Source organism: Natator depressus, chromosome 1 (assembly GCF_965152275.1).
Source record: "Natator depressus isolate rNatDep1 chromosome 1, rNatDep2.hap1, whole genome shotgun sequence".
Lineage (NCBI taxonomy): Eukaryota > Metazoa > Chordata > Testudines > Cheloniidae > Natator > Natator depressus.
This window is the reverse complement of record NC_134234.1, coordinates 8,991,847-9,013,603: the sequence shown is the minus strand read 5'-3', so window position 1 is coordinate 9,013,603 and position 21,757 is coordinate 8,991,847. Positions and strand designations below refer to the sequence as shown.

The window sequence follows — 21,757 nt, the reverse complement described above, 5'->3', positions numbered from 1 at the left end:
CACAGTCAACCTGTGGAACTCATTGCCAGAGGATGCCGGGAAGACCAAAAGTCTAACTGGGTTCAAAAAAGAACTAGATAAGTTGATGGAGGACAGGTCTATCAACGGCTATTAGCCAAAGTGGTCAAGATGCAATCTCATGCTCTGGGGGTCCTCTGAGTAACAGAAGTTGGAACTGGATGACCAGGGCTGGATCACTCGATAATTCCCCTGTTCTGTTCATTCCCTGTGCAGCACCTGGCACCAGTCTCTGTTGGAGGACAGGACACTAGGCTCCATGAACCACTGGCTGACCCATTAGGGCCGTTTGTATGTTCTCATGTAATAAGGAACTGGGAACCCTGGATAACGAGCTGGTACCATGAATAAGGAGCTAAGAATAAGTCACAGGCCTCTGCCACATGAGCTCAGGAGACACTATTGGCTGGTCCTTTGTTCTCTCGACAGACCAGCCCTAGAGGACAACGTCTCACCCACTCCCAAAGCCAGAGCCCCAAGCGGGCGGGGTGATGTGCCGCTGGGGGCTCCCCCGAATCTCCTGCTTCAGCTGGTGATGTGTGCCACAGGTGCCCAGGACCCCCTACCCCCAGCCTCAGTCGCAACTTGGCACCGACCACGCCTGGTGTTTAACCTTCAGTATGAACCGGCCTCCCCCTACTGGCCCCGGGGTCAGCAACCCGCTTACTCTCCTCCACGCAGCGGAGCTGCCTGGGGCCCGACGAACATCACCAGGGCGATGGCGGGTCCCCCAAGGATGGCGGGGGTGGGGGGGCGGCAGCCTGCGTGTGCCACTGAGTCAGCGGTTCTGCTGGCCTCCAACCAGCCATCACGTGGGCAGGCTTTGTGAGACAGGGGCCAGGCCCCCCAAGAGGAGGGAAGGAGCCGTAAGAACCTGCGTAGAACAGGATCAGAGAAACGGCCCCACAGCCCGTCACTACAGGCCCTGTCCTATGGATGGGGAAAAACAGGTTCCCACTTGCAGCTTGGCCGAAGCTACAGCTGCCCCCGGGGCTCTGCGTGTGCAGATAACCCCATGGTATCAGAGCAGGGACAGACTGGGGAAAGAGTCACAGCCCCTCTCCTGGCCCCTTTCACACCCGGCCCTGACAATCAGCTTGAGCTTCGACTGTACATTCTCCCAGGCTGGGGCTGTGTTTGAGTCTGTGAGCCAGGTAACCCTCCCACCAGGTTTTAACGCCCCCCTCCCCGGTTTTAACCCCGCCCCCGAATTTAGCCCTTCATGACATTTGCAAAGTTCCAGGCAAACCCCTGGCGCCGGTAAACGGATTGATGATGATGGTTCTCTGGACCCAGCTGGGTCGGAGCAGCGTAAACCCTGCTGCCCCTGCATTGTCCCAGTGCCTGCTGGACGAAGGGCTCCGGGCAGCCAGGAAGTTATTTATTTTTCAGTGGAAGCTTGCAGGAACCAGGGGCCGTGAGCCAAGCTGGGGGGGTGACGAGGAGGTGTTGAGAGACGGGCCGCAGGATGCCACCGTGACCCGCGGAAGAACGGGCTTGACCCCAGAACGCACCAGGCTTCCTGTGCCAGCCGATTCCAGCCAGCCCTGGCTACTAGCCCCAGAGGCCCCTCTGCTTTGCGGGTGGTGGGAGATTGCTAGGCGAACGGAGGGAGGCAGGCGGGGATAGAAACGTGTCACAGATGCACAGTTCCCAGCACAGGTCTAAGGCACGTCAGATTCAATGCCATGGCCAGTGCTCGCGGGCCACTGATGGCAAGACGCCCACCCACACCTACAGGGACCACGGCGGGAGGGCTAAGCGCTCACCCACACATGCTGCCAGCCCCACCGCCCCCTGCTAATGGGATTTCTCCGGGCTTCAGAGAGGGAACCCCTTGCCACCTTTGTTGTCAGCCCAGGAGGCAACGATGCCCCGGGGGCAAGGAGAAGACAGCTAAGGGGGTTGCACGCACAGAGTCCATCAGGATCCCACGCCCCACTGCTAGCAGCTGGCTGGAGGTCCCTAAAGGTGACTCGACCTGAAAACGCGGGAGGAGCCGGGGTGAGAGGCATCGAAGAGACTTGGCCACAGGACGTTAGACCATACATTCTCTCACTGTGACCGCACACCCGCCTATTTCACCCTCGAGGAAGGAAATCTAAAAATACCAACTGTATTTAAATGCACATGAGAAAAAAAAAAAGATAAAAGGGCAGGGAAATTTCAGTGGGTAAGGCAGGGTTTGCGGACAGCGGATCCCAGACTCAAGCCAAGTTATTCTGCTTTGTTCTAACTCAACGGGACACTCAGGACTTACCCCTGCGGGGACGGGTCAATCCACTTAACAGCCCAGTTTCCTTACTTCCCATTTGAGACGGGCCCGACCCAGAACACCAGATCCAGCTGCCTGGGCCGCAAGGAAGTTTTGATTTGGTTCTGGATCCAGATGCCATGACTCTGGAGCTGCTCCGCTCTTCATAGCGGTCCCCATTCAAACTAAACAGCCATGGTAACAAACAAACCCACCTGTCCCCATGCTGCGCAGAGTGGCCACCCCCACCAACAGCAGGGACTGATTGCTGAGCTGGCTGTTCCAGAATAACCAGCCTCTGCTACTGAGCTAAGAGAGAATCTTCATCAGCTGTTTGCAGTCCCGGGGCTATGACACCCAGTTGAGCAATTCTGATTCCATCCACTAGAGGGCAGTGACTCAGGCACATGAGCCCACCCCTCCCCGTCTCCTAGCAAATACTTTGCTAACATCAACCAAGCGGTGCCACCGCCAACATGGGAGGTCGACACAGCTAGACTTTGGTTGTGCAAAGCATCAGCTCCACCGACAGACCGAGCCACAAGCTTCAAACCCTGCTGGGATCTTCCCCTAGAATGGGGAGAGCGCCTCTGACTCAGTGCAGGAGCCGTGCACACAGGTGAATGTTTCGCAAAACCGCCAAAGGAGACAGAGGCTTCCACTAATTGCGTATCTGATGGGGACAGCCGCCACGCAGGAAAGGATTATTTTAGCTGATTGGGAACGCGCACCTTGTGTCACCTCACAGGGGCGGGAGAGCAGACCAATCAGCATGGTGTTACGGGGAGGCACTTTGGATGGATCAGGTGATAGGAGGGTCTGATTTTCTCAGAGCACCACAACAGGGGCAGAGTTAAGGGTATTTGGGTCCTTGACTGTGCAGTTCCATCCCTTACCGGGTATGTCTGGGAAAGCAAGGGGAGAGAAGCAGGTGGGGAGGGGAAGCACCGCTCTGTGGGCGCTTCGCTGGCATAGGGTCCCCTACGCCGGTCTGCCCCATGGACTGCAGAGCCTGACTGCACAGCGAGCCCCAGCTGAGGGGAAGCAGGCAGCTCCCCAGGAAGGGCAGAAGGTGGGTGCAGGAATGGGAGGGAGAACCAGGAGTAAGTGGGGATCAAGCCCAGCTGGGGAAAGCCAGGCCGGAAACTCAGGGAGTGAGGATAGAGAGCCCCGGGAAAGACCCTGACTAAAGCAGGGAGAAGACTGGGAGACCCAGAGGGTGGGGTTAGGAAGCGGCCCAGGGAAAACCTCTGGTAGAGGAGCAGCCCTGGTCATGCAGTACAGGGCCCTGGGCCGGAGGGTGCGACTGGGTTCTCCTACCCGCCCCCAGGAAGGGGGGCTGCAGGCTGAGCCCAGGAGAGGCTGAGGAAGGGCCCCAGAGAAGGCGGAAGGATTCTGTTTGTGTAAAAGACGTTTTTGGATGTTCAGTTCAGCCAGCCGTGACTCTGGCCGGGGTGGGGTTACGATGGCGACCCGGCCGGAGTGCCGAGTCACTGGCAGAGAAACCAGCATGGCTCTGGAGAGACGGCCGGCGGGGGTGAGAGAGCGGCTACGCCATGCCTGGCCACAAGGGGGCACCGAGCGACGAGCGGACTTGGCCCAGTCGCCGAGGTTAGGGCAGCCCCGAGACCACTCGAATTTACACCGGACTAGTGCAGACGGGTCACCAGGGCCAGGAGCTGCAGGAAGGTCCCTGACATCTCCCCACGCCCCTGCAAAGAGCTGAGCTCAGCCAGAGATGAGAATCTAGCCCTTAATCTCTCTGTGACTCAGCTCCTCTTCTGTCAAATGGGAATAATAATCCCGGAGAGCGTTCCCATGCTGGCTCAGCCCCGGGGTCCGTCCAGCCCAGGCTCCTGGCTCTGGCAGGGGCTAGCCCCAGCCGCTTCCGAGGAAGGTGTGGGAACCCCAGCAGACAGGTGTGGGGGAATCTGTCTGTATGTTAAGGGCACGTCTACGCTGGAAACTTCAGTCAACCTATGATAGGTTCACGTCTACAGAACCCCCTTCTGCTCGTGGTGTGCGTCCTCACCCAAAGCGCTTCCACTGACTTCAGAGGGGCAGTGGGGAGGGCTGAAAGCCTGGGCTCCCCCCTCCCAGGAGCCTGGCTGCCCCCCCGGGCTCTTGGCTCCCTGCTCCTCGCTGCTGGGAGCCCAGCTGCCCCCCTGGGTTCTCAGCTCCACACTTCCAGCCACTGGGAGCCTGGCTGCCCCCAGGAAGGTCCTGAGAAGAGGGTTTTCTCAGGGGAAAGGGCTAGGGGGACGTTCCCAGCGGGAAGCTCTGTGGCTGGAGTCCAGGCAGCTCCTGGCCACCCAGTAGGGAGCCTCAGTGCAGCCTGACTCCCTGCGGGGAGCGGGGAGCCCAGGCAGCAGCCAGGCTGGGAGCAGGGACCTGGTGGGCAGCCCAGCCAGGAGCGGGGAACCCAGAGGGCAGCCAGGCTCCGGCTGGAGCCCCCCACCCACTGTGGGATGCTGGCCCGGCTTTCTTGTCAATTTCATGGCAAACTGACACTGACAGCCAACAGCCGATATAAGTAACCTGCAGTGTCTACTGCATGGCCCTAACTACACCCACAGAAGCCCGACGCCCCTCACGGAGGTGGAGTTATGTCGTCGGAGTAGTACGGCACTTACGCCAGCTGCAGCACGGCTGGAGAGCGCTCGCTGACTTAATGAGGTCGACGTACGCTGCCTCACCTCGACCTGCCTCTGCAGTGTAGACCAGGCCTGGTTTCTGATCGTTACAGATCAGCTCGAGCCCTGCAGCCTGAGGTTTAATATCGCTGCCAAACTGTCTGCTGGCATTAATTATAACTCTGGTTATTCTTGTTCTCCATGTGACCGTCCACGCCCTTTTTCAGGCTTGTTAAGATTTTGCTCTTGATGACTTCCTGTGGCAGGGAGTTCCACAGTCTGCATGCACATGAGGTGAGAAAGTGTTTCCTTTCATCAGCTTCTTGTAACACCTCATTTGTTTTCTCACAGCTGCACCTGGAGCAGAGGACTGCTGGTTGCAGTGACGTCCAGGTCCCATCCCAGAGTTGATACAGTTAATTTAGACTCCTGGAAGGTGCATGACCAGTTTAATTCTTCACCTCCAAGATGCATTACTTTGCCTTTATCGAAAGTGAACTTCACTTGTCATTTCTCCCCTAGCTTGGTCTGGTCTCTCTGAAATTCCTCACTGTTCTCTCAAGCCCTAACTAACCTACATAATTTTGTGTCATCTGAACATTTTGCCCCTTCACTGCTCACCCCCTGTCAAAGTGGGGATTTCACCTTTAGATCTCCCCTTTGAGTCAAGGCTGACATGTCTCTCCCCACACACCCTGGTGGCCCGGTGCAGAGCCATTGGGGGGGGGGGTATATGCCTGCCTCAGTTTCCCCTAATGGGTTTGCAGTGAGTTCAATGAGGCTTTTCTGCCGGGAAGAGTGCCCCTTCAGAGGTCTGGTTTATTTAACCCAAGATCAAACAACCCTTCCCTCCAGCCTCCTAACCAGGAGGGGACGAGTTAACCTTGGTCTGTCTGTTCCCCTGCAGACAATGCATCACCTCCGTCCATCCTCCTTACCAGTAAAACTCTCTTGGCCCAGGACCCCCTTCTAAAGTCTGGCCTCTTGCCATCATCTGGGGAACGGTGCCCTCTGGGCTCGGGCCCTGCAAAGGTCTAGCCGCACAGCTCTCCTCTGCAGTGGTGGGTAGTTCCTCCGGAGCACCTCTCCCAGGTTCCCCCTAGCCAGTTCCCCTGAGAAAACCCTCTTCTCAGGACCTTCCCGACTGAGCCCTCGTTACCCTTCATTAGACCTAGGCGTCCAGTGGCCAGGGCGGCCCAGAGCCGTAGCCACATGTGTGTGGGTGGCTGGGAGGGCGATGGGGATCAAAGGCAATCCCGGGCAACGGTCAGAGTTCTTGCAGGGGAGCGCAGCTGGAGGATCCAACGCGAGGGGCTGGCTCAAGGGGTTGGAGAGGCAGGATCCGGCAGCACGGCAAGGCCAGGCAGCAACCGGCAAACAACAGCTTCCTCTTCCTCCTGGGGCCTCTCTCACAAGCTGGCAACCTCTGAGCACACTGCCTGGGCACACGGCCGTTAGCAGGAAGGCTGCTGGGCAGGGGCAGCGGTTTGGCGCACTGTGGTGGCAGGGCGGCAAAAGATTTCCGGGTTCGAAACCTGACAGCTCCTTAGCGAACGGCCTCCTTCACACCTGATGACTCAGATGTGGCTCGGGGTGGGCTGGCTCTCCTTAGCGGAGCCTGTCCCAGGAAAGCTGGGTCTCCACCCCCTCAGGGCCGGCGACTCTGCCCTGTCCAGATCATTAATACATACAGTAAACGACCCGGGGCCTACTACAGAGCCTTGAGCCCTCCACGGGGCGCTTGCTGCCACGATGGAAACAGAGCCGGAAGGGAGAGCTCGGTGGTTTGAGCATTGGCCTGCTAAACCCAGGGTTGTGAGTTCAATCCCTGAGGAGGCCATTTCGGGAGCTGGGGCAGAAACTGGGGATTGGTCCTGCTTTGAGCAGGGAGTGGAACTAGATACCTCCTGAGGTCCCTTCCAACCCTGCTAGTCTATGATTCTAGACCATTTCAGCCTATTTTTCATTCCCATCTCTGGCCAGTCGTCCGTCCATGACCATACTTTGGCTCTCACCTGCCGCTACTTAGGCCGGCTCCGCCCTTAAAACTACAATGCGCAGGGTGTGAAAAATCGATATGCCTGAGCACCGTAGCCATGCCAACCTAACCCCCAGTGTCGATGATTTCGGTCGGGGTCCCTGCAGCGCCCGGCACATACAAGGGGCCCCCGATCTCGGTCCGGGTCCCTGCAGCGCCCGGCACATACGGGGGCCATAACACACAGAATGGTTTCTTCTATGATGAATATCTTAGAAATATCCTTCAAACTCACTCCCCCACAGCTAAATCCAAAGCACGCGCAGGGGGCTGAAGACCGCAAGATACGAGAACATCTTCTGCTTTGAGATCCCTCAGGCAACCCCCCTGCGCTTAGTAATGACCCCAGGGGCATCTGAGCTCCCCTCACAAGCATATTGGTGGTCCCGCTGGCACAGGACTGAGGCACATTGACAGGGCAATGGGTCGTGCTGTTACTGCCAAGGCCTGGGAATCAGTAAGGTCTAGTGGCCAGAGCACTGCAGAGGGCTTTAGGAGCCTTAGGTTCTATTCCTCGCTTGGTCAATGCCAGGGATGAGTCACTCTTCTGCGCCATACCTCAGTTTCCCCGTGGGGATAATGATACTGGCCTTCCTCGGTAAAGTCCTTTGAGATCCCCAGATGCAGAGAGTTGCTATTATGAAAGGGGAAGTTTCAGGGCTGGTGCCTTTCACTTTGATCCCTGAAGTATGCAAATCAAGGGTGATTTGAAAGTCAGTTTCTAGTTTAATGACCTGTTTGCTGGTAAGAACCTGCCAGGGAACAGGGGACGCCCCCTTCCAGTAAAGATCTGCATGAAATCTGACAGTCCTTCTGCTTTCTATTTCCTGTCTCTCTCCTTCCCAGCACCTGCCCCAGCTTCCCTTTGCGTCCAATTAACACAATACTAGCTGTATGCAGGCAGCCCCGAGCTGCTTTCTCATGAGCTCTCCCCAGCTCAGGGTCAGGCCAGGCCTTGGAGGGAAGATTTCCAAGGGCAAGCAAGGGTGATGCAGGAAGCAGGGCGGGTGACTCGGCACCCGGCGCTCTGACTCAGCGCTGAGCCAACAGCAGTCACCGCTCGGCCCCTTCCTTTCAGTCTCTACAGATGAATTTCTGACTTGTGAGGCTGTGTTTGGAATGCAAAGGCAGGGGGAGTGCGGAGGGCGGCACGGGATTCTGCTCGTGTAGCTTAGGGGGCGCCGTTCTTGGAGAAGAGGGCCCGATCCCTTGAGTTTATTCGATCCCCTGGACCGGCCACAATATCCTGGTCAGCGTGGTTAATTCCATCTTGCCTCCGTCAATTTCCCCTGCAGTTTTCAAATGGATCCACTATAGTCTTCTTCCCTTCCTGTCCTGAACGGCTGCACAGTGTCGCTGTGTGCTGGGAAACAACTGTTATGCTTCACCCCAGAGGTGGCTGCACGTCAGTGAGAGAGGGTGGAAATTCTCTCACACCCTTCCATGAATCAGAAACGAGGGCTGCACACAGAGCGAGAGACCCACTCTGCCCTGGAGAGCCTGATGGCTAAACAGATGGAGGGGAGAGGAGCACAGAGAGGGGGAAATGTCCAAGGTCACCCAGCAAGTCAGAGGCAGAGCCATGGATAAACCCAGGTGTCCCGAATCTCCGTCCAGGGACCCTACCCACCAGGACATACTGCTGGAATGAACAGCATGGGGCCGTGATCCATTGCAAAGATGTATTTGCTGGTACCCTGAGCTGTGAAAACAAGACGCCTGGCTAGATGCCAGCTCAGCCTGTACAAACTTCCTTCTGCCAGCTCCAACTCCCACGGGCATCCCATCTGCTTGCCACGCCAGAACTCCCTGCTCCGTGCCAGCACTAGCTCCCGCCCAGAGCCCTGCAGGGGGCATGGGCACCTCACAGGATGAGGGGAGCAAGCACAGCAGAGCACGCCCCTGCAGAGGGGCCCCATCACTGCAGAGACGCAAGGGCAGGGGGCGGTGGGAACGAGGGGGTGAGCGCAGCGTCGGAGCGGGTGCCCCCGACCCCTTTCCTAGCTCCATGCTGTCGAGGAACCTCCGCTATCCGCTGTTCCCAGGATGGTGATGATGAAAACTATTCCATAGCCCTTCCACGCACAGGGCTCACCCCTCTACCTGCGTGAACCCTCCCAGCCCTAGTGGCAGCCGGGGGAGGGGTGGCAATTCCCCATTTGCAGAAGGGGAAACTGAGGCACGGAGCCGAGAAAGTCGGTGGAAGAGCCAAGAATGGAACCCAGACGGCCCAATTCTAACCACACCCCACGTCTCCAGCTTTGAGAGCCGACACGGGCAGCAAGCTCACCAGTCTGGGGCAGCCCAGAGGTGTACCCTGTTCCCCACCCCCATGCCCACACTGAAAAACCCATGCCAATGCCCCCTGTGGGGAGCCCTGGCCAGATGCTGGGAGAGCCGCGCCGTATTCTGCAGGCTCCAGCTTCTCCCCTGACTCAAGGGCCTGTGGGGCCCGTCGAAGTCACATGCTGCTCGGGGCTCCCGGAGGGCTGGGTTACTGATTTCTTCCTGACTAATCCCACCCTGACAGCCAGCGACTCAGCTCCAGCGGGCAGCTGAGCAACACAAAGAGCCATTGTGCTGAGTGGCCAGCTATTTACTACACCCCGATCTCCCCGGGCTGCAGTGGGGCCGCGGCAAGGCCCCAATGCGGGCTGATGCGTCTGGGCTATTTTAGATGCTCAGAGGAAAGTAATGAGGAATAAGACGCCGCTGGGAGCTGCGGGGCTACACAATGGAGCCCTGGGTTCAGAGGGTGCCACTGTCATACAAATTACCACTAGTCAGAGGGGAAGCGAGTGAACCAACTCAGTCACACCAGGGCCGCGGCAGTGAGAGAAAAGACAGAGCTGCCGCCTGGAACCAGTTATCTTGGCAAGGCACTAGAATGTACGACTGAACGAAGAAAACGTGCTGTGTGGTTAACCCGTGGAACTCATTGCCACAAGAACTCTGCCGGAGTGAAGACAGGTAGCGAGATAAGAAGAATCTCTGCAGTTATGGTAGCCAGGATTAAAATGCATAAGGGATATAAATCCTCAGGCTTCAGGGCTTAAACCAGCCCCTGCCTGAGGGGGTCAGGAAGGCTCTCTCCCCTATAACTGCCTATCTCTGCGGGGGTGCCTTCCTCTAAAGCAGCTGGTCCTGGCTGCTGTCAGGACATCAGCTCTGGTCTGACGCCGCATGGCCATTCCTGCCTCTGAAGTTGGAGGGTGGGGGCGGGAGGGGGATGTACCAGGCTGGGGACGTGGCAGGGGCTGGGAATGACTGGATCCTGGGGATGGGGCTTGCGGCAGTCAGCACTGGCCAGGCCCTCCCTGACATCAGGAGCTCGTCAAAGCCGGACAGGCTGGATAATCCGTGCAGTTTCCCTGAGGCTCCATGCGGCGGGTGCTGACGATGATTCAACCAGGCGGGGGAGGGGAGGGGCGCCCTGCCGCTCCGGGGCCTGGGCACCAGCTGACAACAGAGGAATGCCATGGCTCCGCGACCTGGCTCCAAGCCTCCCAGCTGTGGGGCTCGGGCCATCTCCGCTCCGGCAGCCCGGCGCGGCCGACCGAGCTGCTGGCACTGGTGGCCTTTGCTCTGTAAATTGCTCTGTAAATCGATAGGGCAGAACCCTCTGCGAGAGGAATGTCTCCCCCCCTGCCGAGCAAACATCCCCTCCTGGGCAAACATCCCCTCCCCCGACAGAGCCCCCTCCCCCCGTGCTAATGCCCTCTCCGACTGCTGCACTGCACGGGGGATCAGCACCCGGAGTCAGGAGCGCCCCTCAAAGGCCCGGGGTGCCTGGGTGCATGTCCTTGGATTCAACTGTGATCCTCTCATTTGTCCGCCCAGCAGCTCTCTGTCCTGGGGCCAGGTGGCAGAAAAATAAAGATTCTCCTCTCCTGCTGATTTCAGGGTCTGGCTGCACCCCTCACCCCCAGCGCTCAGCCCAGCAGCAGAGCTGAGCCAGTCGGACGAGATCCCCAGCCCGCAGCGGGCAGGCTCCGAAGGCTGGTCTGACCCCACTGACCCCGAGAGGGGCCAGTCGGCAGGTCAGCAGCTTCCCTCCTCTCGGGATTTCGGCAAGTGCCAGCAGGCACTGCGGTATTGCTCCCTGGCGCCTGCCCCGGCAGCAGGCCCGCGGGTCAATACCTGCTCTGTTAGCCAGATCAACGGGGAGGACGAGTCGGAGCTGGACAATAGTGCGGGGGTGGGGGGGAGGCCGGCCAGGGGCTTTGCCTGGGGAGAAGGCAACGGCGGGGAAGGGGGCGGATGGGGCTCCTGCAGGCTTTTCCAGTGCTGGGGGAACAGGACCAGCTGCAGGGAAAAGGTCACGACTCAGCAAGGTAGAGCAATGGGAATGCGCCCTGCACCCCTCTCCCCACAGAGGCAGGTAGATCTAAAGCGCTGGTAAGACTTTTGCCCTAACAGCTGAGTGCTCTGCTTTCTAGACTGTATCCCTCCTCACTCCGCCCGGGGAAGCAGGGCAGTGCTGGGCCAGGCAGCTCTTTGGGGCAGGGAGTGTCTGGGTTTGTACAGCGCCCAGCGCAACAGGGCCCTGCTCTGTGCAGGGAGCGCCCGGGTCCCCCAGGCTGCAGCTAAAGGATAATACCGGCATTACTCCCAGCTGGGAAACTGACGCACTGGGACATGAAGTGACTTGCCCATGGTCACACGGAGTCCGGGGCAGAGCTGAGAACTGCCTGGCGGCCTCCCAACGTGGCACCAGAACCCCCTAGGCCGTCCTTCCTTCGGGGCCAAGCCAGCGCTGCAGCCTCAACTGGCTCAGATCAGCCAAAACCCGGAGCCTTCAGAGCTCACCGCTGATTTCTTCATCACGCTTTCTATCACGGCTCCGTGGATAAAGGGTTAAAGAGCCGTTTGCAGATTAATCAGTTCCTGAAACCCTCCAGCGCACCCTCCCCGAGGCGCCCGTAACCACCCACCGAACGCGCGGCTCGCGTCCGTTAATCATTAGTCAACCTTTCCCGAACCAGAGCCATCAGGCCAGATTTTCACACCGACCCACGGGGGCACCGGCTCCTCCCGGGACAGGGGCCGAGGCGTGACAGCGGGAGACGGCCATGTTTAAAGATTTCCCCGGGGGCCGCCAGCGCATCTGTGAAGGTGGAGCCCTGCGAAGGGTTAAGGAACCCGCTTGCCTTCCTGTAACCCAGGAACACTCCCTGTCCAACTTCCACGCAGAGTTATTTTTAGGTCCCAGCAGTGGTTTATTTTGCCCTCCGCGACTCAGGCACACACGGCGCCAGGCGACCTCCGTGCCCTCTCCCTTGGTGAAAAGCCCACACAGAGCTGCCGGGATCCAGGACGGGCAACAGACCCAGGCCCGGGGAGCCCAGTCATCAGCTGGGTCAGAGCAGGGCAGCTTGCCCAGGTCTCTGCCGGCCATTTGCCTGGATGGAGACATGGCGGTGGGCAAGACAGAGGCAGCCTGTGAAAGATCCAGCCTCCGTCCCTTCTCAGCCGCTGGTTTGAATCCAGCCCAGGGCTGCTGTCATTTACAGACGACACCAGCCCCTGACTGTTCGGGGGCCTAGCTGAAGCGAGTTTGAGGCATCTCAGCGCAGCGGACAAGCACCCCCACCACATCTCGCGGTGAGGAGGGGGAGGATGGGTCTCAGCCAAGAGGCCAAACAGTGACAGAGCAATGGAAACTCGCGTGCCCCCTCCCCCAGCAGGGAGCCCAGGGGAGAAGATCCAGTCCAGCACCTGCAGTGCAATTGCCGGGGCTCTCCTTAGGCCCCAAGGAGACACAAAGCTGCCATTGAGGCAGCAGCCCGGTGGTAACAAGCAAGGAGAGGGTGGAAAGCCCATGGGGGCGGGGTGGCAGGGGGGGAGGAGGGAAGCGCTCTCCGTGGGGAAGCAGGGGGGTGGGGGGCTGTGTAATTAAAGCTGGCCCTTCTCTGTGCGGCGCGAAGGAACAGAGCGTTCTCACCACAGCACAAAGGCACCATGCATGAGGGGAGGGAGCGGGCATACTCGGCACCGTGCCCAGGGCAGCAGCTGGAGCTGGAGCGTGTTTGCAAAGAGAGGAAATTGCTTTTCCAGGGCCAGCCCTTCGGGGGCTCCAAGGCCAGGAGGAGCTCACAGCGGGAGGCGGGCAAACAGTCAGGGTGCCCAGAGCACCCAGCCCGGCGCAGCTCAGCCCCGGCACTGTGGACTGAGAGGCAGCGTGGGCTAGTGGCTAGAGCACAGGGCTGGGGGCGGGGGGCAGGATGGGTGGGATTCACAAAGATGGGCTCCTAAATGGTGAATCCTGCAGCACTGAGCTCCCAGCCCAGCTTTGCCCTGTGGCTTTCGGCAAGGCGCAAGCTCCCTCCAGCGAGGTACTTCTCAAATACTTTCTGTTCCAGGACCCTCTCCCCTACAGCCGTCCCCACCGGAACTCGTGGGGCCCCTGCTCTCGGCTGGGATTTCCCGGTGTTGCTGCTACCCATGCTGGAATACTTCCACTGAGTGGCACGCGGGCGAGCGGTTTCTCCGCTCACGACAGGGCAGATGCAGAGTCACTCGAGTGCCCGCTACTCGCGGGGATTTTCCTATGGCGCAGGCAGGAGGGGCAGCGTTCCGGCCGTGCCGTTGCCCACGCCGCGTGGCATCCCCGCCGCCACCCCAATCCCCGCATGTCCCCCGCGCCAGCGGCCGTGTTAGCACAGCGCCTCGGCAACGCCTCGCCCCCGAGCAGCGCTGACTAGACAAGACTGAGAGAATCGCGGAACTGGTCCACGAGGCGACAGAAAATCGCCAGGTCATTTCCTCCAGGGCTACCATGTGAGCGGACCTCAGCCCTGCCCACACAACCCAGCCCAGGTCACCAGCAGAACCAGCACCTCTAAAGAAACACCAGCCAGCACAGCCCTGCTCGGGCGCCGAGGGGCCGGACTAGAGGATAGTTTCCTCTCTCTGAGAGGAAGGGATCCGTACAGATCCCCAGACCTTTGCAACGAGGGCGGTCGCAGGCAGATGACTGGCTTGGCTTGGGGCAGATGGATTTTGTAATAAAAGCACAAAGCAGGGACACTTGCTGCCTGGCTCATGAAGGGAGGCCCAAATTCATTGCTCAGGGGTGCCAGCGTGAGCCCAGACTGCTCCCAGGCGGGTTTGCGGAAGCTGCCGTACAAAAAAAACTCTTCATTCCCTAACCTCTGGCTGTACCCCTCTCCCGGAGTCCGGACATCATGATCCACGTGTTTACTTGGAATCAGGGGCCCGAATGGCTGATTGGCAGAGTGCCCAGAGATCCCTAGGCTTCAAGAGGGCCCCAGTCCCACAGCCACACACCGCAACGTGTTGGCAGAATATCCCCAGCTACCTGCGGCTTCCCGGTGGTCATCACCTGTCCACAGCAGAGACAGACCCCCCTCATCTGTCTGCTCCAAGAAGCCCAAGCCATGCCACTTGAGCTAAAGGAGAATCCCCATTAGCCGGTAGCAGTAGAGGACCTATGACACAGTTACTATGCTGCACACAGCCCTGCCGGGACGTTGCAACATAACTGTCCCCTTGGCAGGGCCGTATCAGAGAAGGGACGTGGGCATCCATAGGGAACCTGGCAACGGCCTCACTGGGCATCTCCCCACTGGATGTCTCATTCCCTCTGCCAGTGGCAATCTGCTGTGCCAGGGAGTTTGGACAGGCTGCCCGAGCCCTGCAGGCTCACGGATTCACTTGGCCCACTAAGGACACACACCTCAAAGGGATAGACTGATGGCCCCCGGCGTGGGCCGACTGGACTGCAGCCACGGTTAGTGAGCGCTGGTACTTCTGGTTCCCCCTCCCTGCCCTAGCCAGGGGTTACCAGTGGCTGCTGCCCAAGACAGGCCTGCTACAAACACCCAGCCCAGGCAGGTTCCTACCACCACCTACCACCCACTAGGTGCAGAGACTTGCTCAAGGTCACGGAGCAGCTCAGGCCTCTCGGCTGCCCTCCTGTAGCCGGCTGACCTAGTATGTTGGGAAGCACTGAGCTCTAGCCCCGTGGCATGGTTCGTGTCAGTGGGGCGACCATGCACCCTTTCCCAGGCACCAAGACAAGGAGCCGGGACGGGTGAGATTTGCAGAGGAAGGAAAGTCAGGGCACGACAATGGGACCTTTCTAGAGTGAAACAGGACAAACCACCCCCAGCAGATGCTGCACGGAGCCCAGCGTTGAGACCTGCACAGTGAAAGGACGGGGAATATTCGTGCCACTGCAGCATGAGGCCTGGATCCAAACAAGTCTGAGGAAGTCCGGATGCCGCTCTGAGTTTTGTGACTGGCCCCTGTTGCTACTGTAATGAGCTGCCAAGTGTGGACATGGAACACTGCCCTCTATTGGATGGAATTCAAACTCCTCCACTGTGTGGCATAGGCCCAAGACTGCTAATGCATGGGGATTCTCCTTCAGCAAAAGTGGCAGGACTCTGGACTTTAGAAGCAGATGGATTTGAGTTGCAGCCACGCGGTTGTGAAATTCTGTGCAAGGAGGGGTCCCAGTTGGCCAGAGATTTGTTAGAGAGTAATGGGCTGGACCTACAACACCCTTGTAAACTCAGCCAAAGCTCTGATCTGAACGTCGCAGCCTGGAACCCGGCTCCTCCAGCACTGGAAGGTGCCTGGCATCGGCGCTCACCCTACACGGGCTCCAGTACATCCTTGAGCCCCAGCTGCTGTGAGTTAAGTCGAGTGTCCAGCAATTGGAAAGGGGGCTGGCTGGGGGGGTTAACGATGGAAAAACGCCTCCCTGTCACACTCCCCAAGAGCAGGAGCGAACACTGTTTGCCACAGGAAACATACCAATCCCCCGGAGCAGAGCCTACCGCAGGAAGCTCTGGACCCATTAAGGGCTAGCTGCCCTGGCTTGTAAGGCACCACGGAGCAGACTTTTGAAGGTGCTAAGCACCTATTATAAAAGTCAATGGGAGCGGCAGGAACTCAGCACCTCTGGGGGGCAAATCAGGCCCGGCAGTTATTATACAAGGACAAAGGCACAAGCTAGGAGAGTCTTCGATTTGGGCCTGACAGGGGCAGGAGGGAAAAGAGATGGGGCACTAATGCCTTGTGGGGTATGGAGGCTGCAGAGGGCTCCTGAATGGCCCTCCAGTGCCATGTCGGGGATCCTTTCCAAGCGGAGAACGCAGCAGGAAGGCAAATCGGTGCCCCAGCCCCCACGCCTGGCCACCCTATGGGTTACAAGAAGGCCACTTTGCTGGCCCGGGACACCATCACCAAGGAAATGAGTCAATTTCAAAATCAAAGCCTTAAAGGTCATCTCATGCCCCGGCCCACCTAAGCTGGCTCTTACAGTCCCACCCATCACTTGAGCATCCGATCCCCCACCCCAGAACCCCTTGCCCATGTCTGGGGGGTTTCAATCATGGGTTCTGTTTTTTCTCCCCCATCCTAATGTGGGACAGGCCCACACGCCGTGTCGGGGGAGGGGGAATGGCTGACTCTGCAGGGGACCAGACCCACGGTGCTGTGGGATTCACGCCATGAGCAAAGAGGGAACTGCCTTCTCATCTCTTTCAGCTGCAGACACCTTGCGTCCTACCTGCAAGGCCAGTCAAGGAAGGGGACCTGTAGCTAGCACTTTACCCAACAACCCAGCCCTGCCCCACTGGGAGGCAGGATCATCCCCTCACTTTACACTGCAGTGGCCCAGCTCTGACATGGAGCATAGATGCATCCTACATCAACAGAAGGGTTTTTCCATCCATGTAGCTACCCCACCCCGCTGGTAAATGGCTCAATGGAATAATTCTTCCCTCGTCCCAGCTGCATCTACACAGGGCCTTAGGTTGACCTATCTCCATTGCACAGAACCATAGCTAGGTTATCTCACTTTTAAGTGTAGACCTGGCCTGAGACACACAGAAGTTAAGGAACATGCCTAACAGTCACAGCAAACCAGTAGCAGAGTCAGGAGTAGAACCCTAGGCCCCCAGCCCTGGGTTTATTTCACCTCATTTTGGGGTTTTCTGTCACTCCCATCACTGGAGCCAGAGAACCCCCAAGCAAAACCTTCATGGACTGGGGAAGGTCTGGATTCAAATCCCAGGCCCGCAACAGCCTCCCGGCCTGACCTGGGATGAATCACATTGCTGGTCCGTGCCTCAGGTGCCCCCTCCCGATCTTGCTGCCCCCCGCTGTCCCTAGTAAATCCTTCGAGGCAGGGCCTGTCTCCGGTAGCACCTTGGGGCCCTTAAATTGGTTGGGGCTGGCTCTAGGCACTACAGTCACAATTATACTGACTCCCACTGCCCAAGAGAGATGTGCAGCTGGACCACCCGATCCACAGGTCTGAGGTCCAGCCGCCATGCCTGGATGGTGGTGTCCATTATACAAACAGCTCTGCGTAGGGGAGCGTGTCCATACACACACACACACACACAGTGTTATGGCCTCTAACTTTCTCAGCTCTCTGGGGCTGTCTATTCTGTACAGCCCCTAGCCCACAGGGGGCCTGGATCCATGGCTGGGGCGGAGTACAGGGGCATTGGCAGAGCAGGCTGCAGGATCTGGTGACAGCAGATCTAACCGCCCGCCCCTGGGGTGGGGGGCTTACTCCAGATCTGCATCCTGCCTCCCCTCCTCTATGATCTTACCCGCCCCCGAAGCGCCGGCCGGAAGGAAAGCCAGTCCCCGGGGGCAAGCCCCGTCCCTGGGGCACCCCAGCGCCCTGGGCCCGGCCGGGCCGGAGCGGGAAGTCAGGGCCCGCCGCCAGTCCTTACACTGCACATACAGCCCCGGGGCAGGGGTACCCGCAGCCGGGACAGGCCCGCTCGCCCCGGCCCATTGCACCGTCCCCTGCCCTGCTGGTCTCCTGCACAGGCCAGGGGGTTTTGTGCCTGATCCTCTCCCCCCCCCCCCACGTCCCGCCCGCGCCCATCCCCGTGGCGCCCGGGCGGAGGACTCACAGCACGCAGAGGGCGTAGGCGCCCGACACGCTCTCGCTGTCCCGCACCAAGAAGCTGCCGTCTCGCCCGGCTCTGGCCAGCAGCTCCTCCGCCGCCGCTCGGCTCAGGTCCCGGTGGTACCAGAGCGGTGCCGGGCTGGCGGGCCCCGGGCTGGCGCCGCTCCCCGCGCCGCACGCCATGCCCCTCCCGGGGGCCGGCTCAGCCCGGGGGGGGCCCCCGCGCTCGCGTTGCCAAGGGCGGCTGCAACCACCGCCACAAAAACCAAACCCGAAAACAAACAAACAAACAAAGTTCAGCTCGCTCCAGGCCGCCCCAGAGCGCCCCCGAGCCCGAGCGCCCGGGGCAATGGGCAGCGAAGCGCCCGCAGCCCAGCCCGGCTCGGGGCTATCATCCCCCCGGGCAGGGCGCAGCCGCCTCCCTCCGGGCGCGCCGCGGGGCCGGGGCCGGGGCCGGGGCCGGGCGCGCCGCGGGCGTTGTCCGGGGCCCCCGGGACCGAGCCGGGGCCGCTGCGGTTCGGCGGCGGGGAGCCCAGGCCGAGGCGTCCCGCCCCGCCGCCTCCTTGGCCGGAGTCTGCTCCGCCGGGCGCCCCTCCGGAGCCCGCTCCGGCTCTGCCCCGGGCCGGGGAGAAAGTTTCCTCCTGCAGAACAAAAGGAGGAGAAGTTGCAAGGAGCCGGAGCGGGGGCTGCGCACGGGCTCCCTCTTCCTCCAGGAAGCCCCCTCCGCCCCCGCGCCAGCGCCGATGCGGAGCAAAGGGCGAGGGTTTTCCAACATCCCCGGGGGGGCGGGGGCCAAGCTCCCGGGACAATGGGACATTCAGGGCTGCGGGCAGGAGCCGCGGGCGGGGGGGGGGAGTTGCTCCTGAGCAAACAGCCGCGTGGTTTCTCTCCCTTCCCAAAAAAGGAGAAGGGAGGGGAGCACCAGCAAGCACCGCCGCTCGCGCCTGGGCTTGACTGGGCTTTTCCCCCACGCGGCTGCAAAAGTTTCGCCGGGGCCGCTCACGCCCCCTCGCTGCCGAGCGTCTCGCCAGCCGCTCTCCTCCCCCTTCGCCGCCTGGGGCCGGCCCGGCGCGGCTCCCCTCCCCGGGACCGCTCCCGCAGGCGGGGCTGCTTCCCCGCAGCGCGCCCTCTTCCTGCTAGATGCGGTCCCGCGCCGCCCGTCGGAGCATGTCTGCTCAGCCCGTGGAGGGAGAGGGCGAACGCAGCCACCCAGGCCGAAAAAGGTAGCTAGTGGCATAATAAGTGATGAATAAACTTCCTCCTGCAGCCTTGCGTGACAACGGGTGGCTGCCCTTAAAGGGACAAGTTTAAGAGGAGCAGCCGTGTTAGTCTGTATCCGCAAAAAGAACAGGAGGACTCGTGGCACCTTAGAGACTTAAGAAATTTATTTGAGCATAAGCTTGCGTGCGCTACAGCCCACTTCATCGGTTGCATGCAGGGACCGTGCCTGGGTCGTAAAGACTGGGAGTGGATGGGTCATTACACAAAGTAAAACTAGTTCCCCATGAAGAAAAGGAGGACTTGTGGCACCTTAGAGACTAACCAATTTATTTGAGCATAAGCTTTCGTGAGCTACAGCTCACTTCATCGGATGTTCCCCCTGTTTATCCCCCCCTCCGCTGTTCCTCAGACGTTCTTGTCAAGGGCTGGAAATGGCCCACCTTGATTAGCACTACAAAAGGTTCCCCCCTCCCTCCTGCTGGTGATAGCTCACCTTACCTGATCACTTTGGTTACAGTGTGTATGGTAACACCCATTGTTTCATGCTCTCTGTGTATATAAATCTCCCCACTATATTTTCCACTGCATGCATCGGATGAAGTGAGCTGTAGCGCACGAAAGCTTATGCTTTAATAAATTTGTTCGTTTTTAAGGTGTCACAAGTCCTCTTTTTCTTTTTGCGGATACAGACTAACACGGCTGCTACTCTGAAACCTGCCTGGGTCTTTGGTTCTTTTACTGGGGGGGGGGGGGGAAGCTTATAAAAATGGCTTAAGGGATAACCAACTTTATAGCTCTATTTGGGCATACGCTTTCGTGAGTAAAAACCCCACTTCTTCAGATGCATGGAGGGAAAAAATACGGATACAGGCTAAACATATAAACAAGACTTCAAAGAGAAATGGCAGAGCCACAATTTATTTGCAAACTTAACACCATTAATTTGGGCTTGAGTAGGGCCTGGGTGCGGCTGGCTCACTACAAAAGCAATGTTCCTTCTCTTGGTATTGAGACCTCCTCATCAATTACTTAAAAACAACGAGGAGTCCGGTAGCACCTTTAGGACTAACAAGTTTATTTGGGCATAAGCTTTTGTGGGTAAAAAACCCACTTCTTCAGATGCATCAGTTATTGGGAGTGGACCACATCCACCCTGACTGAATTGGCCTTGTCAACACTGGTTCTCCAAGTGTAAGGTAACGCCCTTCTCTTCATGTGCCAGTATATTTATATCTGTATCTGTAATTTTCACTCCATGCATCTGAAGAAGTGGGTTTTTTACCCACTGAAAGCTAATGCCCAAATAAATCTGTTAGTCTTTAAGGTGCCACTGGACTCCTCATTGTTTTTGTGGATACAGACTAACACGGCTACCCCTCCGATACTTTATAGATCTGTGTTTTAGCGCAGATCTAGGAGCTCTGTGTAAGTCCCAAAGCTGGTCTCTCTCACCAACAGAAGTTGGCCCAATAACAGATATTACCTCCCATGCCTTGTCTCCCTTGTAGCACTAGTCACCTTCCATCGGGAAGGATCCCATTTAAAAGGTTCTTTATGCGGCTGCCACCTCTGGGGTGGATTGCAGCTGCAGCTTATCACCAGGGATCCTAGTTTTCCGTGATAAAAAAAACCCAACATTCTCTGATCAAAAAAACATAAAAATCCGTGTTTTTCCATGATTAAAATGAAATGCTGAATTTAGTAGAATCCCATTTCTCAGAGCCTCCATTATCCAGCTCTCTCTATTAACAGAACCACCAGCCGCCTGGGGCTGACAGCACCAGGACTGGGGCAATCAGCCCCCAGGTGGCTGGGGCTTGGACTGTCTCAGCTGGTGGTTCCGTTAACACAGAGAGCTGGATACTGGAGGCTCGGATAAATGCGGTTCTATTCAATATACTTTTATTTGTTCACAAAATGTAAAAACTAAAGATTCTCTGTAAAAACGCAAATGCTCTGTTTTTCTGTAGCAAACAGATTTCTAGGATCCCTGCTTGTCACCGCCCCAGCCACTGCTTGCAGGACCTTGGGCAGATCACTTAAGCGCTGTGCTTTGATTTCTCCTCTATAAAAGGAAGACAATAATTCTGGCTTGTCTAGTTAGATTGCAAACTCTTCATAATAGGAACTGTCTTGTACCAGGGCTTTGGAGCGAAGCCCAGAGCTGGAGTGTGGAGCAGCTCTGGAGCAGTGGAGCTGCAGGTTTTTGCCTGGAGCTGGAGTCCAAAGCCCTGTCTTGTATTACATGTTTGTACAGTACACAGCTAGCACAATGGGGCCTTGATCTTGGTTAGAGGCACAAGATGCTACTAAATAAATAATCTTATTTCATATTTGTTTAGGGCTGACAACGTGCTCACCACTGTGTAACAGAACATGGCAGGAAATGGTTTATTTCCTCCCATGAAAAATGTTGATGACATTTTAGAAATTGTGTTCCCTGAAATTCTTCTTTCCAAATTCCTCAGGATTTTGTTGAAAAGCCAAAAAACCAGCAAATGAAAATTAAAAAAAAAAAAAAAAAAAAAGTGGCTAGTCGGGTGAACACTTGTGGGCTTCCTGAAAATTTTTGCTCCAGTGGTTGAAATCTTTCAGTTTTACCCAAACTGAACAAACAAAAAAGAAATGTCGGGGTTCAACAAAAAACACCCCTCCACACACACACACAAAACAATTGTCAAGACCAAACA

At 58.1% G+C, this 21,757-nt stretch overlaps 1 protein-coding gene across 1 annotated transcript in view; it reads right to left on the bottom strand.

The window, feature by feature from the left end:
- Positions 1-18,029, bottom strand: part of INPPL1 (inositol polyphosphate phosphatase like 1) — a 73,658-nt gene extending 55,629 nt beyond the window's left edge. Inside the window, exon 1 of the mRNA XM_074954432.1 lies at positions 17,851-18,029. Within this exon, the coding sequence (XP_074810533.1) occupies positions 17,851-18,029 (179 nt within the window). The remainder of the gene's footprint in view (positions 1-17,850) is intronic.
- Between the last annotated feature and the right edge of the window lie 3,728 nt (positions 18,030-21,757).